The sequence below is a fragment of the Macrosteles quadrilineatus genome, unplaced genomic scaffold (genome assembly GCF_028750875.1).
Source record: "Macrosteles quadrilineatus isolate MER2022 unplaced genomic scaffold, UCM_ALF_1.0 Scaffold_13__1_contigs__length_4303367, whole genome shotgun sequence".
In the NCBI taxonomy this organism is placed as follows: Eukaryota; Metazoa; Arthropoda; class Insecta; order Hemiptera; family Cicadellidae; genus Macrosteles; species Macrosteles quadrilineatus.
In genome coordinates, this window is record NW_026542606.1 from 1,714,963 (window position 1) to 1,731,410 (window position 16,448).

Below are 16,448 nucleotides of genomic sequence, written 5' to 3' on the forward strand. Positions count from 1 at the left end.
ATTACTCTTTAAACAATGCTAAATGGTCAAAATATGTATAATTAATTTCACTCAATTTATCGCAATTAGATGAATTAGCTTGAGCCTGAGCCTTGAAAGTAACAGTCGATTTTGTCGGGTTTCGCATAGTACTGTATAATCTAATCATAGATGAAGTTATGTAATGAGATAGGCAACCATATGGAGTTTAGCGTGGGCATATTTTAGCCTAGTAGTAGTGTGCTGCTCCTAGTATAAGGAGCTCTAAATATTTGCGTTACCAACGGAAGCGCAAACAATAGCATTGTTTCCTATTGTACATGTACAAGCATTCGAGCGCCCGGTTGGCGGTTTTTTGCTGTGTCTACTCACTATTTATATTACTGAGCGAAGCTCTTATACGTCGACTTTTATGCATTTAGTAATACGCAAACAATTACAGGTCTATTACAGGCCTACCTTAGGGCTATGCCTCATAGATCTATAAAGCAATTCCTTTTATCATTTAGACATGTCTACGCACAGGCCCCTGGCTATATAGACCTTTTCCTCATAATTTGATAAGGTATTCTTTTTTTCCTCTTTGTGCCATTTATATACAGGGTGTCCGGTCATAAGTGTTAAATAAAATTTTGCCTCAAACTACATGGTAATGGCGACCTAATGACGCACATTTGAGGTTCCCAACCTCAACCGTTAGGGAATAACAAATAAATTAAGGTTTTCCAAAAATTATTGTAGTTGTCATGAAAAAGGTTATATACTCTGTTAAATATGCACTAATTGTTAATTTAAATGTAATTTTCAGAATCCTTACAAAATTTTAAATAGATATAACACATATTCGTTAGGGTACGGAAAAATATTCTGCTTAAGTTTCTTCGTTAAACAATTATTTTTAATACCGACGAAAATTTAATTAACATTCAGCAATTTATTTCTCGGTTACCGAGTTCCGCTGAGTTTAACAAATATTACTAAAAACTTCCTTATTTAAAGGGCTTTACAATGGTGTATAATAGTTTTTACCAAGTTTCAAATATCCTAATGTAATTCAATCATCGTTGTGAAAAAACATGGTAGGGCAAAGAAAAGCTATTGTGCAGAATAATACATTTAAGTGCAGGCAACGAATAATTTGTATTTTTTTCTGGCATGCAACGCTTTTTTATTACTATTAAGCTAAGAAAAGAAACATATAGTAGCAAAATGTGTTTGTGTTAAAGTTACGGTTATCTTATATTGTTCATATTTCATATTTTTTTATGGGTTGTGGCTATCCCAAATCTTCCTGACATGGATTGGGCGTGGAGGAAGTGTGACATAGCCTCCTCGATCTCCAGACTTGAGCCCGTTAGATTTTTTTGTTTGGGGTTACATGAAAAGTCTAGTTTACTCGACTGTTGTAAACTCTGAGGTTGAGTTACGGGAGAGAATCTTTGAAGCTGCTGGGAAAGTAAGGGAAAAATTGACGTATGAGGTCACAGTTGGCGCGATTCACAAGCGAGCTAGGGCCTGCTTGCGGGAAAACGGAGGGCACTTTACACCCAAACTGTGATTCCACCTTAATAAAAGTTGTGCTTCGGACAAAGTATGTCAATGATTTGATTTGTATTGTGTGTTTTTACTAATGTATTGTGTTTTTTTTTTATAAAAAATTTTCCAAAGTCTAAACAAAAACACTTTAGTATGATGAAAGTGTAGTCTGGTCAATCATAAATTACACAAACCCTCATCATCAGTGGTCAGCTCATAAAATAGTAAGTAAAATTCATTATTTTTTACAATATCCGTTTTGGATTAACCGTGATTTTTCACAATAGTGCGTAAAATTCACCATAGATTTGACAGTAGATAAATGTTGTTATACATCATTATAAAGCCCTTTAAATAAGGAAGTTTTTAGTAATATTTGTTAAACTCAGCGGAACTCGGTAACCGAGAAATAAATTGCTGAATGTTAATTAAATTTTCGTCGGTATTAAAAATAAATGTTTAACGAAGAAATTTAAGCAGAATATTTTTCCGTAACCTGACGATTATGTGTTATATCTATTTAAAATTTTGTGAGGATTCTGAAAATGACATTTAAATTAACAATTAGTGCATTTTTAACAGAGTAATATAATCTTTTTCATGACAACTACAATAATTTTTGGAAAACCTTAATTTATTTGTTATTCCCTAACGGTTGAGGTTGGGAACCTCAAATGTGCGTCATTAGGTCGCCATTACCATGTAGTTTGAGGCAAAATTCTATTTAACACTTATGACCGGACACCCTGTATAATACTTTTGTAATTTTTTTTAAGTTAAGGATTGTATAACTAATGTAAATACCATGAACTGTATTATGCAGTTGGGAAATAAAATATTATTTCATTTCATTTTCATTTCATATGGACTAACACGATCGGGTGACATTTAATTGCGAAGCATTCGTTTTGGCTTTGAAACTGTCAGATATTGTATTTGCGGAGGTTTATATGTATTCCTATACAGTTATAGTTTTGCCAGCATATCTGGGAAAATGCACACTAAATATGCAAACCAACTCCTGTTCTGGTTTCAACTTACTACTTACTACAAAATTCCCGTACGTAGAACGGGCAAACAGCTAGTTCTACATACTTTCTTTGTAAGTTTACTATCAGTTTTAATTTGAGATTTATTGTAGTGTTTAATCGATAGTTTTTTTTTGAAGTGGAATAACCTACACTAGCTGTTTAAATAACCTCGACTCTTACAAAACAACCTGGGAATAAAGATTAAATAGATTCGTACGGAAATATATTTGTTCATTAAGTAAGTACTATGAAATGTTCCAATGGGCGGAAAACAATATTGTTTAAAGGAGATTTTAAATAGGCGCTGTCTTACGCTTTGAGCAAAATAGGTTACTAGCATGTATGGTATATAATAGTAAATGGAGCATCCGTATATAACAGTAAATCCTAGAGGTAGTTTCCGTTTCTTTATGTTTCTTAAACAAACCAAAAATATGCATGTCAATGCTGATGAAAAGAAATTTCGTGATTAGTTTCGATAACTGGGTAGTGGAACCTTAATCAGTTCAGTCAGCAAAGTTAGGAATCAGCCGATGATTAGGCCTATTTTTATAGAATATGTAATGCCAATCGCGCCTTTAAGAGGAATACGACCACATAAAATTAACATTGATTGTAGTTTTTATGTTGATCACAGAAAAATCTAGGGTTGGTTAAGTTTGGTCATAAGGGATACCTTTTCTTTACACTAAATTTTGTTCAACCTTTTACAAAAGTAGCTTGGAAACAATTCATTGGGTAGGTATGCTAAGTTCTGTCAATGAGATACCTTTGCTTAACACTAATTTTGACAAACCTTTACAAAATATAAACAAAGCATAAACTTAGAAATAATAAATGGGTAGGCATGTTTGCTAATTTAGCGGTTTTGACCAAGAACTAAGCTTACCTCAACACACATTTATTTTAATTTTCACATTTCACGGAGGCAATTTCCAAAATTCCAATCAGGGAAGCCATTTCTCACCACAATTAACCACAAGACCAAAGATACTTTAGTAAACCAGTATTTATTCAAAACAATTATGCTTGCTGCCCTTAGCCACAGAAAACATTTAGCAGATACCCTATACCTATGGAGTGATTCAAATTATTTATTTAAAATAGCATCAACAAAGTAAACAAAGGTAAACAACAAACTGTTTTAAATCTCTCACCTCAAATCTTTGAAAGCCCACTGGGCAGAGCCCTAGGACAATATCGAAGCGGGAATAGTTCTATATGTATCCTCGGAACTGTAAAATTGTTTGGAGGCCGAGAATTTTGAATTTTGGGTCTTACCAACATATTTTTTTAAATTTTATGGTCTTTTAAAAACAACACGTAGTGGTCTGGAAAATAATTTTTCAGTACTGGGAGAAGATTTCAAAATATTGAATGCTACTTTCATTACACTGTTTATCTTATTTGTAGCCCAGGATAGTATTGAGTTATAAATTTAGGATCACTTGAAAAACTATTATCTTGGTTGAGTTTTTTGGGGTTTTTGATCTGATTGGATATTAGTTTTTGAGGGTAGCCTCTTTCAATGAAAGCAGAATTCAATTTAGTGATATATTTTTCAAAATCAGATTTTTCACTGCAGAGTGTTTTAGCTCGAATTGATGAGCTTTTTGGAATTGATTTTTTCATATACATAGAGTGAAAACTTTGAAATGTAAGTACTGCATTTTGTTAGTTTCTTTTAAATGAATTTTTGTTTTAGGTTTTTGATTGTCAATGATCTAAGAAAGAAATAATTTTGTCTGAATAATTCCAAGTGAATTTCAAGCAAGAAAATTGGTTTAAATCTTGTAGAAATTCTTTTAGTGAATTTATTCCGTGTTGCCAAACAATAAAGATATCATCCATATATCTTAACCAAAGAAGAGGAGTTAAAGGATTGTTTGAAAGAAAATTTTGCTCTAATAGACCCATGAAAAGATTAGCGTAGGCTGGGGCCATATATATATATATATGTGTGTGTGTCCATCCGCACGATAACTTGAGTAATTTTTGTCAGATTTTGATCAAATTTGGTATGAAGGTGTAAGGCGGGGTACACTTGAACGAGTTCGCGAACCCGCATAATCGGACTATGGGAACAGGGGTTTACGGGGGGTTTAATGGGGTAAAAATAGGGTTTTCCCATTTTTGACAAAAAAAACATAAAATTAAGCAATTTCTTTTCAAACCATTTTGTAGAGCTTAAAAAACAAATAATTTAGTATATTGAAGCGTTATTAAGCGCCTAATGGTTACGGAGAAAAAAAATGTAAATTTAAAATTCCCATGTTATTCTTATGGAGAACAAGTAAACTGTTGTAGTTTGCTTGTTTATGAACATCTTCTATATAAATAAAATTACAGTTTTGTCTGTACATTGCTTAGAATCATGCAGTTTTTGGTTATTTTTACGTTTCATAGCCTAAGAAAGCCGAAACGAGTCTTATCTCAATTTCTGTCTGTATGTCTGTCTGTCTGTTTGTCCATTCTGTGACTTCGTCTGTAACGCCAAAATGTCATTTTACGCGGCCTACTCCTTGAAAACTAGAGTAAAGATCAAGATTCCAATTATTTTTCTGTATTCACTGGATTGGCGAGAGTGTCTTTGGCTATTAAAATATGGCCTAACTACTTTTGAAAAAATATAACAAACAATCAAAAACCCAATTTTGTTCGATTTTTGTCAAATGTTCCCCCAATGTTTACTATTACATTTTATGAAATAACGATCAGCTGTTTGGATTAGTTCTCATTTCTAGCTGTCACTGATATGTTTACATTAAATACTGTTTACAAATACCGCAACCATTTCCGATAAAGTTTTGTTAGCACATCCAAACCAAGTTAGATTAAAACCGTTGTGCCTTACTTAACCGGTTTAATTAATCGCAAGTGCAACGATTGTTCTTAAGTTTTTATAACCGGGGAAAATACTGAGAATCAGTGTTGTGAATCAGTGCTGGGAAACTTACATTTTTTTAATCATCGTCACCAATAGTTTAAAAAAAGGTTTCCATTCAATGACGGCGTAACAAAGACAGTTGTGTAAAGTGCAAAGTAAAAAATCAACTGCAGTGGGTGATCGTGGATGTTGCTGTGATCTTGGAAGATCTTTCGTATTTCACCGTGATCGTAACATATGTTTAACTTACAGATGTAGCTAAAATCGCAACTCGCTTTTTCCAATGTGTCACTTTCGGTTTCTACTTACTTACATTTCGACAACGACATCGGTACTTTTTCTACTTAGGAAGTAAAACTACAAACGTCCAAAACCCCAGATTTGTGCGTTTTTTGTCACATTTCCTCCGAATGTTTGCTAGATATGTGTACCGATTATAGTTTAGAGATTACGTAATCTTTTAAAAAAGAAACCTTTGTTTGGATAAAGGTGGTTTCTTCAAACTGTCATTATATGTTAACATTAAAAGTTGCTTACAAATAAATAGGAAATAACTATAATTTTCGAAAACTTAAAAAATTTAAAACCGAGGGAGATTAATAGCTTCGGTACTGCAGCACATCAAGTGAATGTTTTTTTTTAGCAAACCATATATAATAATATAATAGTGAGTTTTTAAAGCTTTACGTTGTTAACGTTACATGTTTTGTGGCCTGTGTATTTATTTATTTATATATTTTCCGACGAATTACCACCTATAATACAGTTTGATTAGAAGGACAGTTTGAATTGGTCGTAATCGTAAGTACTATAGTTCTTTTCTTAAATGTAAACGTTGGTTTTTGGTACTGCTACTTTTCCTTAGATCTGGTGGTAGCAGCAAGAATAATATTTACGTACAAACACATCACTATTTACAACTATAGGTATCGTTAGTGCTGTACCTTATTTCTTATTAAATTTAATTGATGTCTTACTGTATATAATTTTATTGCGTTTTCTGTCTGGACTCCAAAATGTTACTTTATGCTATGAAAATGATAATACATTAGTGAACGATTTATTTAGCAAACCATCATGAATTTTTAAAGCTTGGCGTTGTTAACGTATAAATGTTTTGTGGGCTGTGTATTTATTTAATTATTTATATATTTGCCAACGGATTTACACCAATTTTACAGTTTGATTAGGCCTAAAAACGGTTATTATAAAATTTGATGACACTATCAAAACTTTCAAATAATTGTAATTTGCTTTGGTTAAAGCGTAGTAAATCCCCTAATTCATTTCTGTATTTGTGTGTGTAAGCCTGTTGGTAACGCATTAATCTCCTTATTTCTCAGTGTTTCGTGAAAAAAGAGCACCTTTGTTAATGCATATTTCAACCCGAATAAAGTGTGCAGTAGTCAGGTTGAGGTAGTATTTTTACTACTTTTAACCAGTGTGAAAAGTAACTTTCAATTACAGGCCTCCGTAAGTTAAGGGCTATGCCAGTAGAGGAATTTAGCGGCTCCTGCGGGAGTGAGCGTGTGAGCGTGTGACGTCACACGACGCCGCCCCCGCCCCCGACACCCCCGCCCCCGACGCCACCCCCACCCCGACGCCACCTCCGACGCCACCCCACCCCCGGCGCCACCCCCGTCGCTAACCCCTACCACCCTCGGGCAGGTTCAAGGTCATCCTTTGTTGTCTGGAACCACCCTACGCATCGTGGGAGGTCTCCAAGCCAACCCTCCCTACACCATCACTCACTGTCAGCCGCAGCTGCTCCCCAACACCTGCGCTCCAAGCGGCCCCCCGCTCCTCCCTTGTATTCTTTGTTCTCCACATAGCGCACACTTATTTACCACCAATAGGATGTTAGCTTATTTTGACCAATCAGAGAGCAGTATTTCACATGTTTCAAATAATTTAACCGTTTTACCTGCCAGACTGTTTGAACGACTAACATCGTGGGAGGTCTCCAAGCCTACCCTCCCTACACCATCACTCACTGTCAGCCGCAGCTGCTCCCCAACACCTGCGCTCCAAGCGGCCCCCCGCTCCTCCCTTGTATTCTTTGTTCTCCGCATAGCGCACACTTATTTACCACCAATAGGATGTTAGCTTATTTTGACCAATCAGAGAGCAGTATTTCACATATTTCAAATATTTTAACCGTTTTACCTGCCAGACTGTTTGAACGACCAACCCAACTGAAAAAGTGGTAGGAATAGTGATGTAATAGACGTACACTATGAAAATAGCGCACATATGACACAAAATTGTAAGAAAAGTGTATGTTTTTCAAGTCCAATAGTTACTGTATTTTATTTTGCGGACTATGAAGACAGAAGATGCTACTCACATTTAGATAGTATTCGTTTTAAACTGAGAATATAACAGACTGAAACATTATTACGTAAACCTATTCTGCTAAGGTTACAACATATAATAGAGTGTCAAAATGTAAACCACGAGTTATGTTTTGAAAAATTATTAAAATATTTTGTTGGCACACCTGCAGTGGCTTGCTCACCTCAACCCTAACTCATTGCACATCACGTCAGTCACAGTGGAGCATCCGAACAGTGTGAATATGAATCCCTCTTGCAGCATTGACGAATACATTCAATCATTTATGCAAGAGATAGACGGTATGACGGACAACGCAGTTCAACAGACTCCAATCACAAACAGTACTAGTGGTAGTAGTAGTAGTATGAAGAAAAGGAAGAGTTCCCCGGCTAAGACCAAGGTGGAAAAGTCAGGATGGGTACCGAAGCCGCCAGCGGATTGTCCCATAGTATCATGGATGGATAAAGGTAATACGTATGCAGTGCAAAATCCAGCAAACAAAGGAAGTGTTTTATTGAAAATGGAAGTGTATGAAGGTGTCGACATGAAGTTCATGTGCGGTTTATATTTGGACAAAGACAAAGCAGTGCAAGAAAGTGTTAATGAAGCAATTGAAAAGATCAAAAACATGTGGGTTGATAAAACAACTGGTGCTCCGAAACTCACGGGATTAACTCAAACTGTTACACCATGCAAAAGTGGCGAGCTAGATGTAAAACCGAAGAAACGTGTGGTACGTAAAAAGCAATAGACATGTTTATATGAATTAATGAACACATGTGCCCATAAACTATCCACATGTGACAACCGACTCTTTTTCTAGACATTTGTAAACACGTGTGTTAAAACAGCTGCGCTCATTATTAATCCCCCCACTCTCCCACCAACTAAAATGGCCGCTGATCAGAATAAAAAGCCCCAGTCTGTCTGAGACAAACATCAGTCTGCTCCAGTTCATCAACGACTCGCCACTAGCACCAGCACCATTAGCTTCTACACTATGAGCGACATTGTTGAGACATACAACGTGATGACCACTGAACAGGCTACACCGATGGACCTGAAGACCTCACTCAACACCTGCAAGAACAACTCCCCGACGTACACCAGAATTACCGACTTGATTGCTGAGATTCCATACGTAATAACGATGATGGAGAGAGTAGTTACACCATTTGGCGAGACGGTCATTGTCATCCTGGAGGGTCAAGCGGGAGATGACTACTACCTGCGAGTTTATCTGCCGAGACGCTTCAATGACGTGGTGAGCAATATTGACATCGATCGTTACAACAACGGCTTTGGAGACCGCCTTCGCTTGGTAAAACACGCAGCCAGGCCCGGCACCTCCTTCACACCGTTGGAATTTTTGTAAATATTGTAAAGCAAGAAACATCAAGACGTAAAAATATATATATTCTTAAAATAACCAATGTAGATTTTGATAGTTTTCGTAAGTAATAAATATTTGATTTATTTGCAAACATAAATACTTGACTAAAATGATTGACTTATACCCGAAGGTACATGTAGGGCACATGAAATGAGTGATTGGTATCAGTAGTTAGTATGACTTTGAAGTGGTTACACCCATTCTCCGCCATTGGGGCGGGGCCTTCAGGTAGTGGTAAATCAGTGTTCGTCTCAAGGTTTATTGGTAATATTTCAGAAATGTGTGACACATCATTCTCTAGCATATACTGGCATTATGGTAGTGGTGGAGGAGGAGTTGGTAATTCATCAAACTCAAAAATAAAATACATTGAAGGTTTACCAAACATGGAAGACTTTGACGGTAATCAACCGATACTTGTGGTAATAGATGATATGATGCGAGAAACAAACAACATAGTGGTTGATCTATTTACAAAAGGTTGTCATCATAGGAATATAAGTGTGTGTTTTTATAACTCAAAATATTTTCCACCAAGGACGTGGCCAGAGAGACATATCACTAAATGCGCATTACTTAGTTTGTTTTAAGAATCCTAGAGATAGGGTGCAGATAAAGTGTTTAGCTAGACAAATCCATCCAGAAAATTCAAAGTTTATCGAGGAGGCGTATGCTGATGCAACAAGTAGACCACATGGCTACCTATTGATAGATCTGAAACAATCAACGCCTGACGATATGCGAATACAGAGTAATATATTTCCAGATGATGATAACCATTTTGTGTACGTACCGAAACAAAATAGGAAAACAAAATAATTCAGTCGTCATCATGTCGTGCTTGAGGAAGGACAGAGCGCTACTCAAAGTGTTAATACATGCTACTCCAAAAGTGCGCAAAGGGCTATTTAAAGTGTGCGACTTGAGTACTATTCGTACAGTTTGTGAATGTATTTACAATGTGTTACGAGGTAACGTTCCTCTATCAGAGAAGACAAAACAAAAATTGAGAAGACATAAGACTACTCTTCGTCGAATTGTAAAACGAGGTGAATGTTGGAATAAAAAACGCAAATATTTAGTACAAAAAGGAGGTGGAATTATTATTAAGTACTGTGTTACAAGCAGTTGTACAATCAGCTTTGAATAACTAAAATTGTATTAACCAGGTGACTTCTACGTTTACATCCATATAAAGATTTGTCATTCTATTCTGAGACACCGTGCGAGAAGTTACACAGAGCACACGACAATGGAACATGCAAGAAAAATGGTCATTGTTCCACAAGAGTTAATTGAACGTTTGAAATCACCTGCTAATCAACAGCAACTTCCAACTAAACGTGCATACAAAAGTTTGGATGACGAAATGGAAGAGATAATGAATGATAAAAAACTCAATGATAGTGATAAATGGAAGTATTACAGTCAAGTTTTACAACGTTTTTTAAATGTAGCGTCAAGTAATCGTGAACCAGTTAGTATCCCCATTGTGAACACCAGACTAGACGATCAGATTAACGAGGTGGGTGAAAGAGACAGGCAGCATGGGCAACAAGATCCTAACAAGCGACGTATTTACCCCGGTCAAATAGAGGAAATTGTTGAAACATTTTCAAAGACTTATAAGGATAGCGCACGAAACTTATTGCGCTTCATAACACGCGACGACAGTTTGATTGGCTGGAATGATAATTTTGAAGTGATTATACAGGGTAATAAAATACCAGGATCCAATTTAGTGGACGTGACACATGCAATAGTACGAGTTCGAGCAGCACATTCATTACCACCAGGATGGAACGAAATGTTGAGAGCATTGAAACTGATGAATGTCCCTAAAGAATACATACATAACAAACAAGCGTTGGACTATTTAATGTTTGATGAGGCAACAGACGAATCAGTATATGACTCGGTAGAAGAAACAATGGACGAACCTGATGATGGGGCAAGAGGAGGAGGAGGAGCCGCGGTGTCAGTAACAGGACGAAGAAGATATTTATTACCAGATCGTTTACAGTCGGCATATGTGAGGCGAGTGGGTCACGCTCCGTATCCACAGAGGCAAGTAGCTGATCACCGTGCAGTGAGAAGAGAGGTTCTTGAAGATTCGATTGTGCAGTCACTCAACAATTGGGAACCGTACGAACCGTAAACAATGGGACAGTTGTATTATAATCCAAACGATCCTGCCTCATATGGCGGCGTAGCTCCGTTAGTACGAGGAGCGAGAGAGAAAAATATTTCCAAACGTAAAATAGTTGATTGGTTACAAACACAAGACACTTATACTTTGCATAAACCAGTCCGTAAACGATTTAAACGCAATCCGTATATGGTGTTTCGACCATATGAACTATGGCAAGCGGATTTAAACGATATGCGAGGATTGAGCAAATACAATGATGGTTTTAACTACTTGCTGTCAGTGATTGATGTGTTTAGTAAGCGTCTTTATGTTAGGCCGTTAAAGAAGAAGGAAGGTGCTGAGGTGGCTACAGCTTTTGAGGACATTTTCAAAGAAGCTGTTAAGGGGATTTGCCACTGAAAATAGGTAAAAATCATGAAAAATTTTAAAAATATTTTTTTACATTTCTTTGTACATTGGACCCTATTACATCCGAAAAGTATGAAATAATCCATGTATGAATGTTATTATATGTTATAACCAAGGGGTTTCGCTCTTTACGATAGCTACAAGATCATAGGACACCTTCTTATTCAAACGCGGTTTTCCGCAACATTGAAATTTCACGTTTTTCAATACAAAATTTGATATATCTTGAGAGCCACTAAAGGTACATTGTTGAAATTTTTACTACTTATTCTAGACAGTATTAGAAAAATGTTTTGGTAGAATTAGGTATCTAAGTTAATTAGGTACTGAACAATAACTTTTTTTTCAAATTGATTCTTTTTTCTGAAGAAAAATTATATTTAATGTGTCACAGCAAAAAAAGTATCTGAGATATTATTATGAATCTACCTAAATATTAAGTTTAGATAACTTTCTTTAAAAAAACACCAAATTTATCAAAATCCATAAAGAATTCTCTTCAGAATATCGATTTTTAAAACCCCTTACAAATTGATCGAAAAACCTCTATTTTATTTTTTTACCACCTATAATTTATATTTAGAAGTAAACCAAAATTTTTCCATTTTTTGTTTAACTATACCCTACTAGAAAAAAAATAGTTTCACGACTTTCCTCATTAAATAAAAAAAATCACCCTTTTCAGTGGCGAATCCCCTTAAAACACCAACGTGCTTACAAACCGACAAAGGGAGTGAATTCACAGGTAGAAAGACCGTACGATTGTTTGAAAAATATAAAATAAAATATGTCACCACACAAAATCCAGACATCAAAGGCGGCGTGATCGAAAGAGTAAATCGGACCTTGAAGACTCGTATGTGGCGATACTTGACTCATAAAAACACTTATCGTTACATCAATGTGTTAGAAAAATTGGTGAATGCGTACAACAACAGTGTGCACAGGAGTTTGGGCAATAGATTACGTCCTGTAGATGTAGATGGTGGGGACAAACATGTCATCTACAATGTATTAAAACATATGTTTAAAAAGATACCACGACGAGTGAAACCAAAACTAAAAGTAGGCGATACAGTTCGAATAGCCAGGGAGAAAGGGAGATTTAGCAAAGGCTACGAGACAAACTGGAGTAAAGAAGTGTTTTCGATACATCGAGTGAATTTGTTTATGCCACTACCTTTGTACACACTTACCGATCTCAATGGTGAAGAATTGAATGGACAGTTTTATGAAGAGGAAATACAAAAAGTCACATTACCCTACAATCACTTGTTTAAGATTGATAAAATAATAGAGACTAAAGGTCGAGGACACAGTAAGCAATACCTAGTGAAGTGGGAAGGTTACGGAGACGAGTTTAACTCTTGGGTAGCTGCGCACGATATACAACATGTCTAACATCAGTCAATTTTTCATGACATTGCCAAGCAATAGTTCTATGAAATATTTTCCACAAAATACAGTGACCAGTTATACCACACACTTGTCCAAACACATCCAATTAGACGGCAAGTGGGAATTGGCTTTGGTGGACATTCACTATCCTTGTTCATTTGTGGTGAACGGAAACAATGTTGGTGACGAAACAATACGATTTCAGTATGATAGTTTATTAGCAAGATCAACGATCCGTGATACAGAACATTTCGCTGTTAAAATAACAGGCGGATACTATAGGAATCTTGATGATCTATTGAATACAATCAACAAACATGAAGACATCCACGATTATATGGAATTTTCATATGACACGAGAATCAACAGAGTTAAACTCAGGATCCTGAACGAAAACGTGTCGAATGTGAGTCTGAGTGAAAAACTATCACAGCAGTTGGGTTTCAATTATGACGAGAAAAATATATTAAAACCCAATATTACCGAATTGATTGGTTCTAAAGCGCCAAACCTCGCATTGGGTATTCCAGCGCACATTTATGTGTATTGCAACTTGATAGAGCCACAATTTATCGGCGACACTACAGCGCCATTATTGAATATTGTCAACGTCAATATAGATACGTACAAGTACGGATCGTACAATTCAGTGTCATTCACAAGTCCGCACTATGTACCCATTATGAAATCCACATTTGAAACAGTGGAAATCGACTTGAGGGATCACACAGGGAAAAAACTGCCATTCATGTTTGGAACATCGTACGTGAAACTTCATTTTAGGAGAGAGCAGCAGCAACAGCAGCAATAATGATAATCAATCTGAATGATCCCTATTTAGCATACTACCGACGGCAACAATTACAACAGACTGGCGGTGCTATTGATCGAGTATTTCACGGTGCACCATATCAGCGAGGACATGGAATCGGTAGTTTTCTGGGCGGTATGATTCGCACTATCGCTCCGCTGATCAAGTCCGGAGCAAAATCGGTAGGACAAGAAGCGTTAAGATCCGGTGTTGGATTCCTAATCGATCTGGCAGGTGGTAAAGTTACAGATCCAAAAACAGCCGCCAGCTTACGACTTAGAGAGTTTACTGGATCGTTGAAACGTAAAGCTGACGAACAGATAGAACGTATTATGCTTAATGGCGGCGGAGGTGACGGCATTTGCGCGAAAAGACAACGCGTAACGCGTAAGAGTAACGCGAAACGCGCAACGCGAAAGGCTTCCGCGAATCGCGCAATGCACGGCCGTGGCAGAAAGCCTGTTACACCACAGTCGTTGGCTAAACTTCTTAGAGTGCGGACGTCTGCATCAAGAAGAGAAGGAGTGAAACACAAGAGACTAGTAGGGAAACGACAACAACGACAACGACGACGAGGAGGAGTAGAGTCAAGGAAGAAGGTGACTTCGCCGAAGAAGCGTACTTATCGCAGTGAAAATTTAAAGTCTATTGATATTTTTAGTTAGTTAAAGAAGAAGGAGTAAAATGTCGTTTCTACATCAAAAATCATGTGAGTGTGTCAAGACCGAGCTGGATTTATTCTCCTTACCACCTACGCAGACGAGTATTGAAAGCGGCAAATGGGTCCAGTACAAACCAATATCCACATTGACCGATGATGCGCCAATAGAGTTTGTAGTTCCGGGCAATGGCGATGAATATACTGACCTTTCACAAACAATGATACAATTGACCGCGTCTATTGTTAAAGCTAATGGAACTGCGGTCACTACCGACGAAGAGGCCAAAACAGTTGGGCCGGTCAACAACTGGTTACACTCACTATTCAGTCAAGTGGATATGTTTATGAATCAAAAACTTGTTACGCCCCAAAACAACACATATGCATATCGAGCGTATGTTGAAACGTTAATGAACTATGGATACGATGCTAGAAAATCACATCTAACATGCAGTCTTTGGTACACGGACGATGGTATTGACATGAACGATTGCGCGGAAGAAAATGAAGGACTCAAAGCGAGACGGGAGCTAACTAATAAAAGCCGTGAGATTGATATGTTGGGACATTTGCATGTGGATATTTGCAATCAGAATAAGTTCATGCTAAATGGCGTGGAGTTGAGATTTAAATTTATTCGATCAAAAGATGCGTTCTCCATTATGGCCAGCGCTGGTGAATTCAAGGTACATATTGTCGATATAAGTCTCTGGATTCGGAGATGCAAAATAAGTCCCACCGCACTGTTGGCGCACAGTAAAACACTCCAGACTGGTACGGCAAAATATCCAATCACACGAGTGGAGCTGAAAACATTTACACTACCCTCTGGAATACGTAACAAGACTTTGGACAATATGTTTCTCGGTCAAGTGCCGAAACGCATCATAGTGGGAATGGTTACGAATGCCGCATACAATGGAGATTTTAAAAAGAATCCCTACAACTTCGAACATTTTAAAACAAACTTCTTTTGTCTATATGTTGACGGAGAACAAGTTCCATCAAAACCGTTACAGCCACACTTTGAAAAATCAAAGGATAAATATGTTATGGCATATCATTCGATGTTCTCCGGTTCTGGTGTACATTTTAGCGATGCCGGCACCGTTATCAGTAGGGAAGACTTTGGACAAGGATACTGTCTGATGGCATTCGATCTAACACCAGACTTATCTGCAAGTGACACTACACATTTGAATCTGGTGCGTAACGGTAGTGTTCGAATGGAACTCGGATTCGACGACGCGCTTCCCGAAACTGTCAACTGTTTGGTTTATGCCGAGTTTGACAATGTCATCGAGATTGATCGACAACGCAATGTAATTGTGGACTTTGGTGGTTAATCGATCAGTCTTCAATAAACATTCGTTTGAGATGGACCGTTTACGCAGAGCATTTAAGAAATTGAATATATCATCACCCATCATTGTGGACATTCAATGTTTCAAGGACAACCAAAATGAATATACACTGAAGGAAGTTTGCGTCTTGGAAGCTGACACCGGCGTACTATTTATGCATCATATTGCTAAACCACCTTACGATCGATCAGAGTTGTCAGATGAAAAACTGCGGGAAAGCTACTGGCTCACAAAACACTGCCACGGACTACGATGGGAGTTCGGTGATATTCCTTACTATGAACTTTTTAACAAATTGACTGATTGTATATCAAGAAGACCGACGGTTTACGTCAAGGGATTTGAGAAGAAAGAATATTTAAAGCGTCATCATGTGATGGACTTTGTCACTACCAACATAATCGATATTGGTGCAATTGGTTGCGAATCAATCACTTCAATCAATAATTTAATGTCAACAAACGTTTTGCGATGTCGCAATCACAAGTCTA

At 37.1% G+C, this 16,448-nt stretch overlaps 1 protein-coding gene across 1 annotated transcript; it reads left to right on the top strand.

Annotated features, from left to right (window-relative positions):
* Positions 1–14,616: 14,616 nt before the first annotated feature.
* On the top strand, positions 14,617–15,939 carry LOC129004966 (uncharacterized protein F54H12.2-like). The gene has a single exon (XM_054433693.1). It carries the CDS (start codon positions 14,617–14,619, stop codon positions 15,937–15,939), a length of 1,323 nt encoding a protein of 440 aa, XP_054289668.1.
* Positions 15,940–16,448: the final 509 nt, after the last annotated feature.

Excerpts from the sequence above, each read along its gene's own strand:
- LOC129004966 (XM_054433693.1), top strand. The coding sequence starts at position 14,617 with ATGTCGTTTCTACATCAAAAATCATGTGAGTGTGTCAAGACCGAGCTG.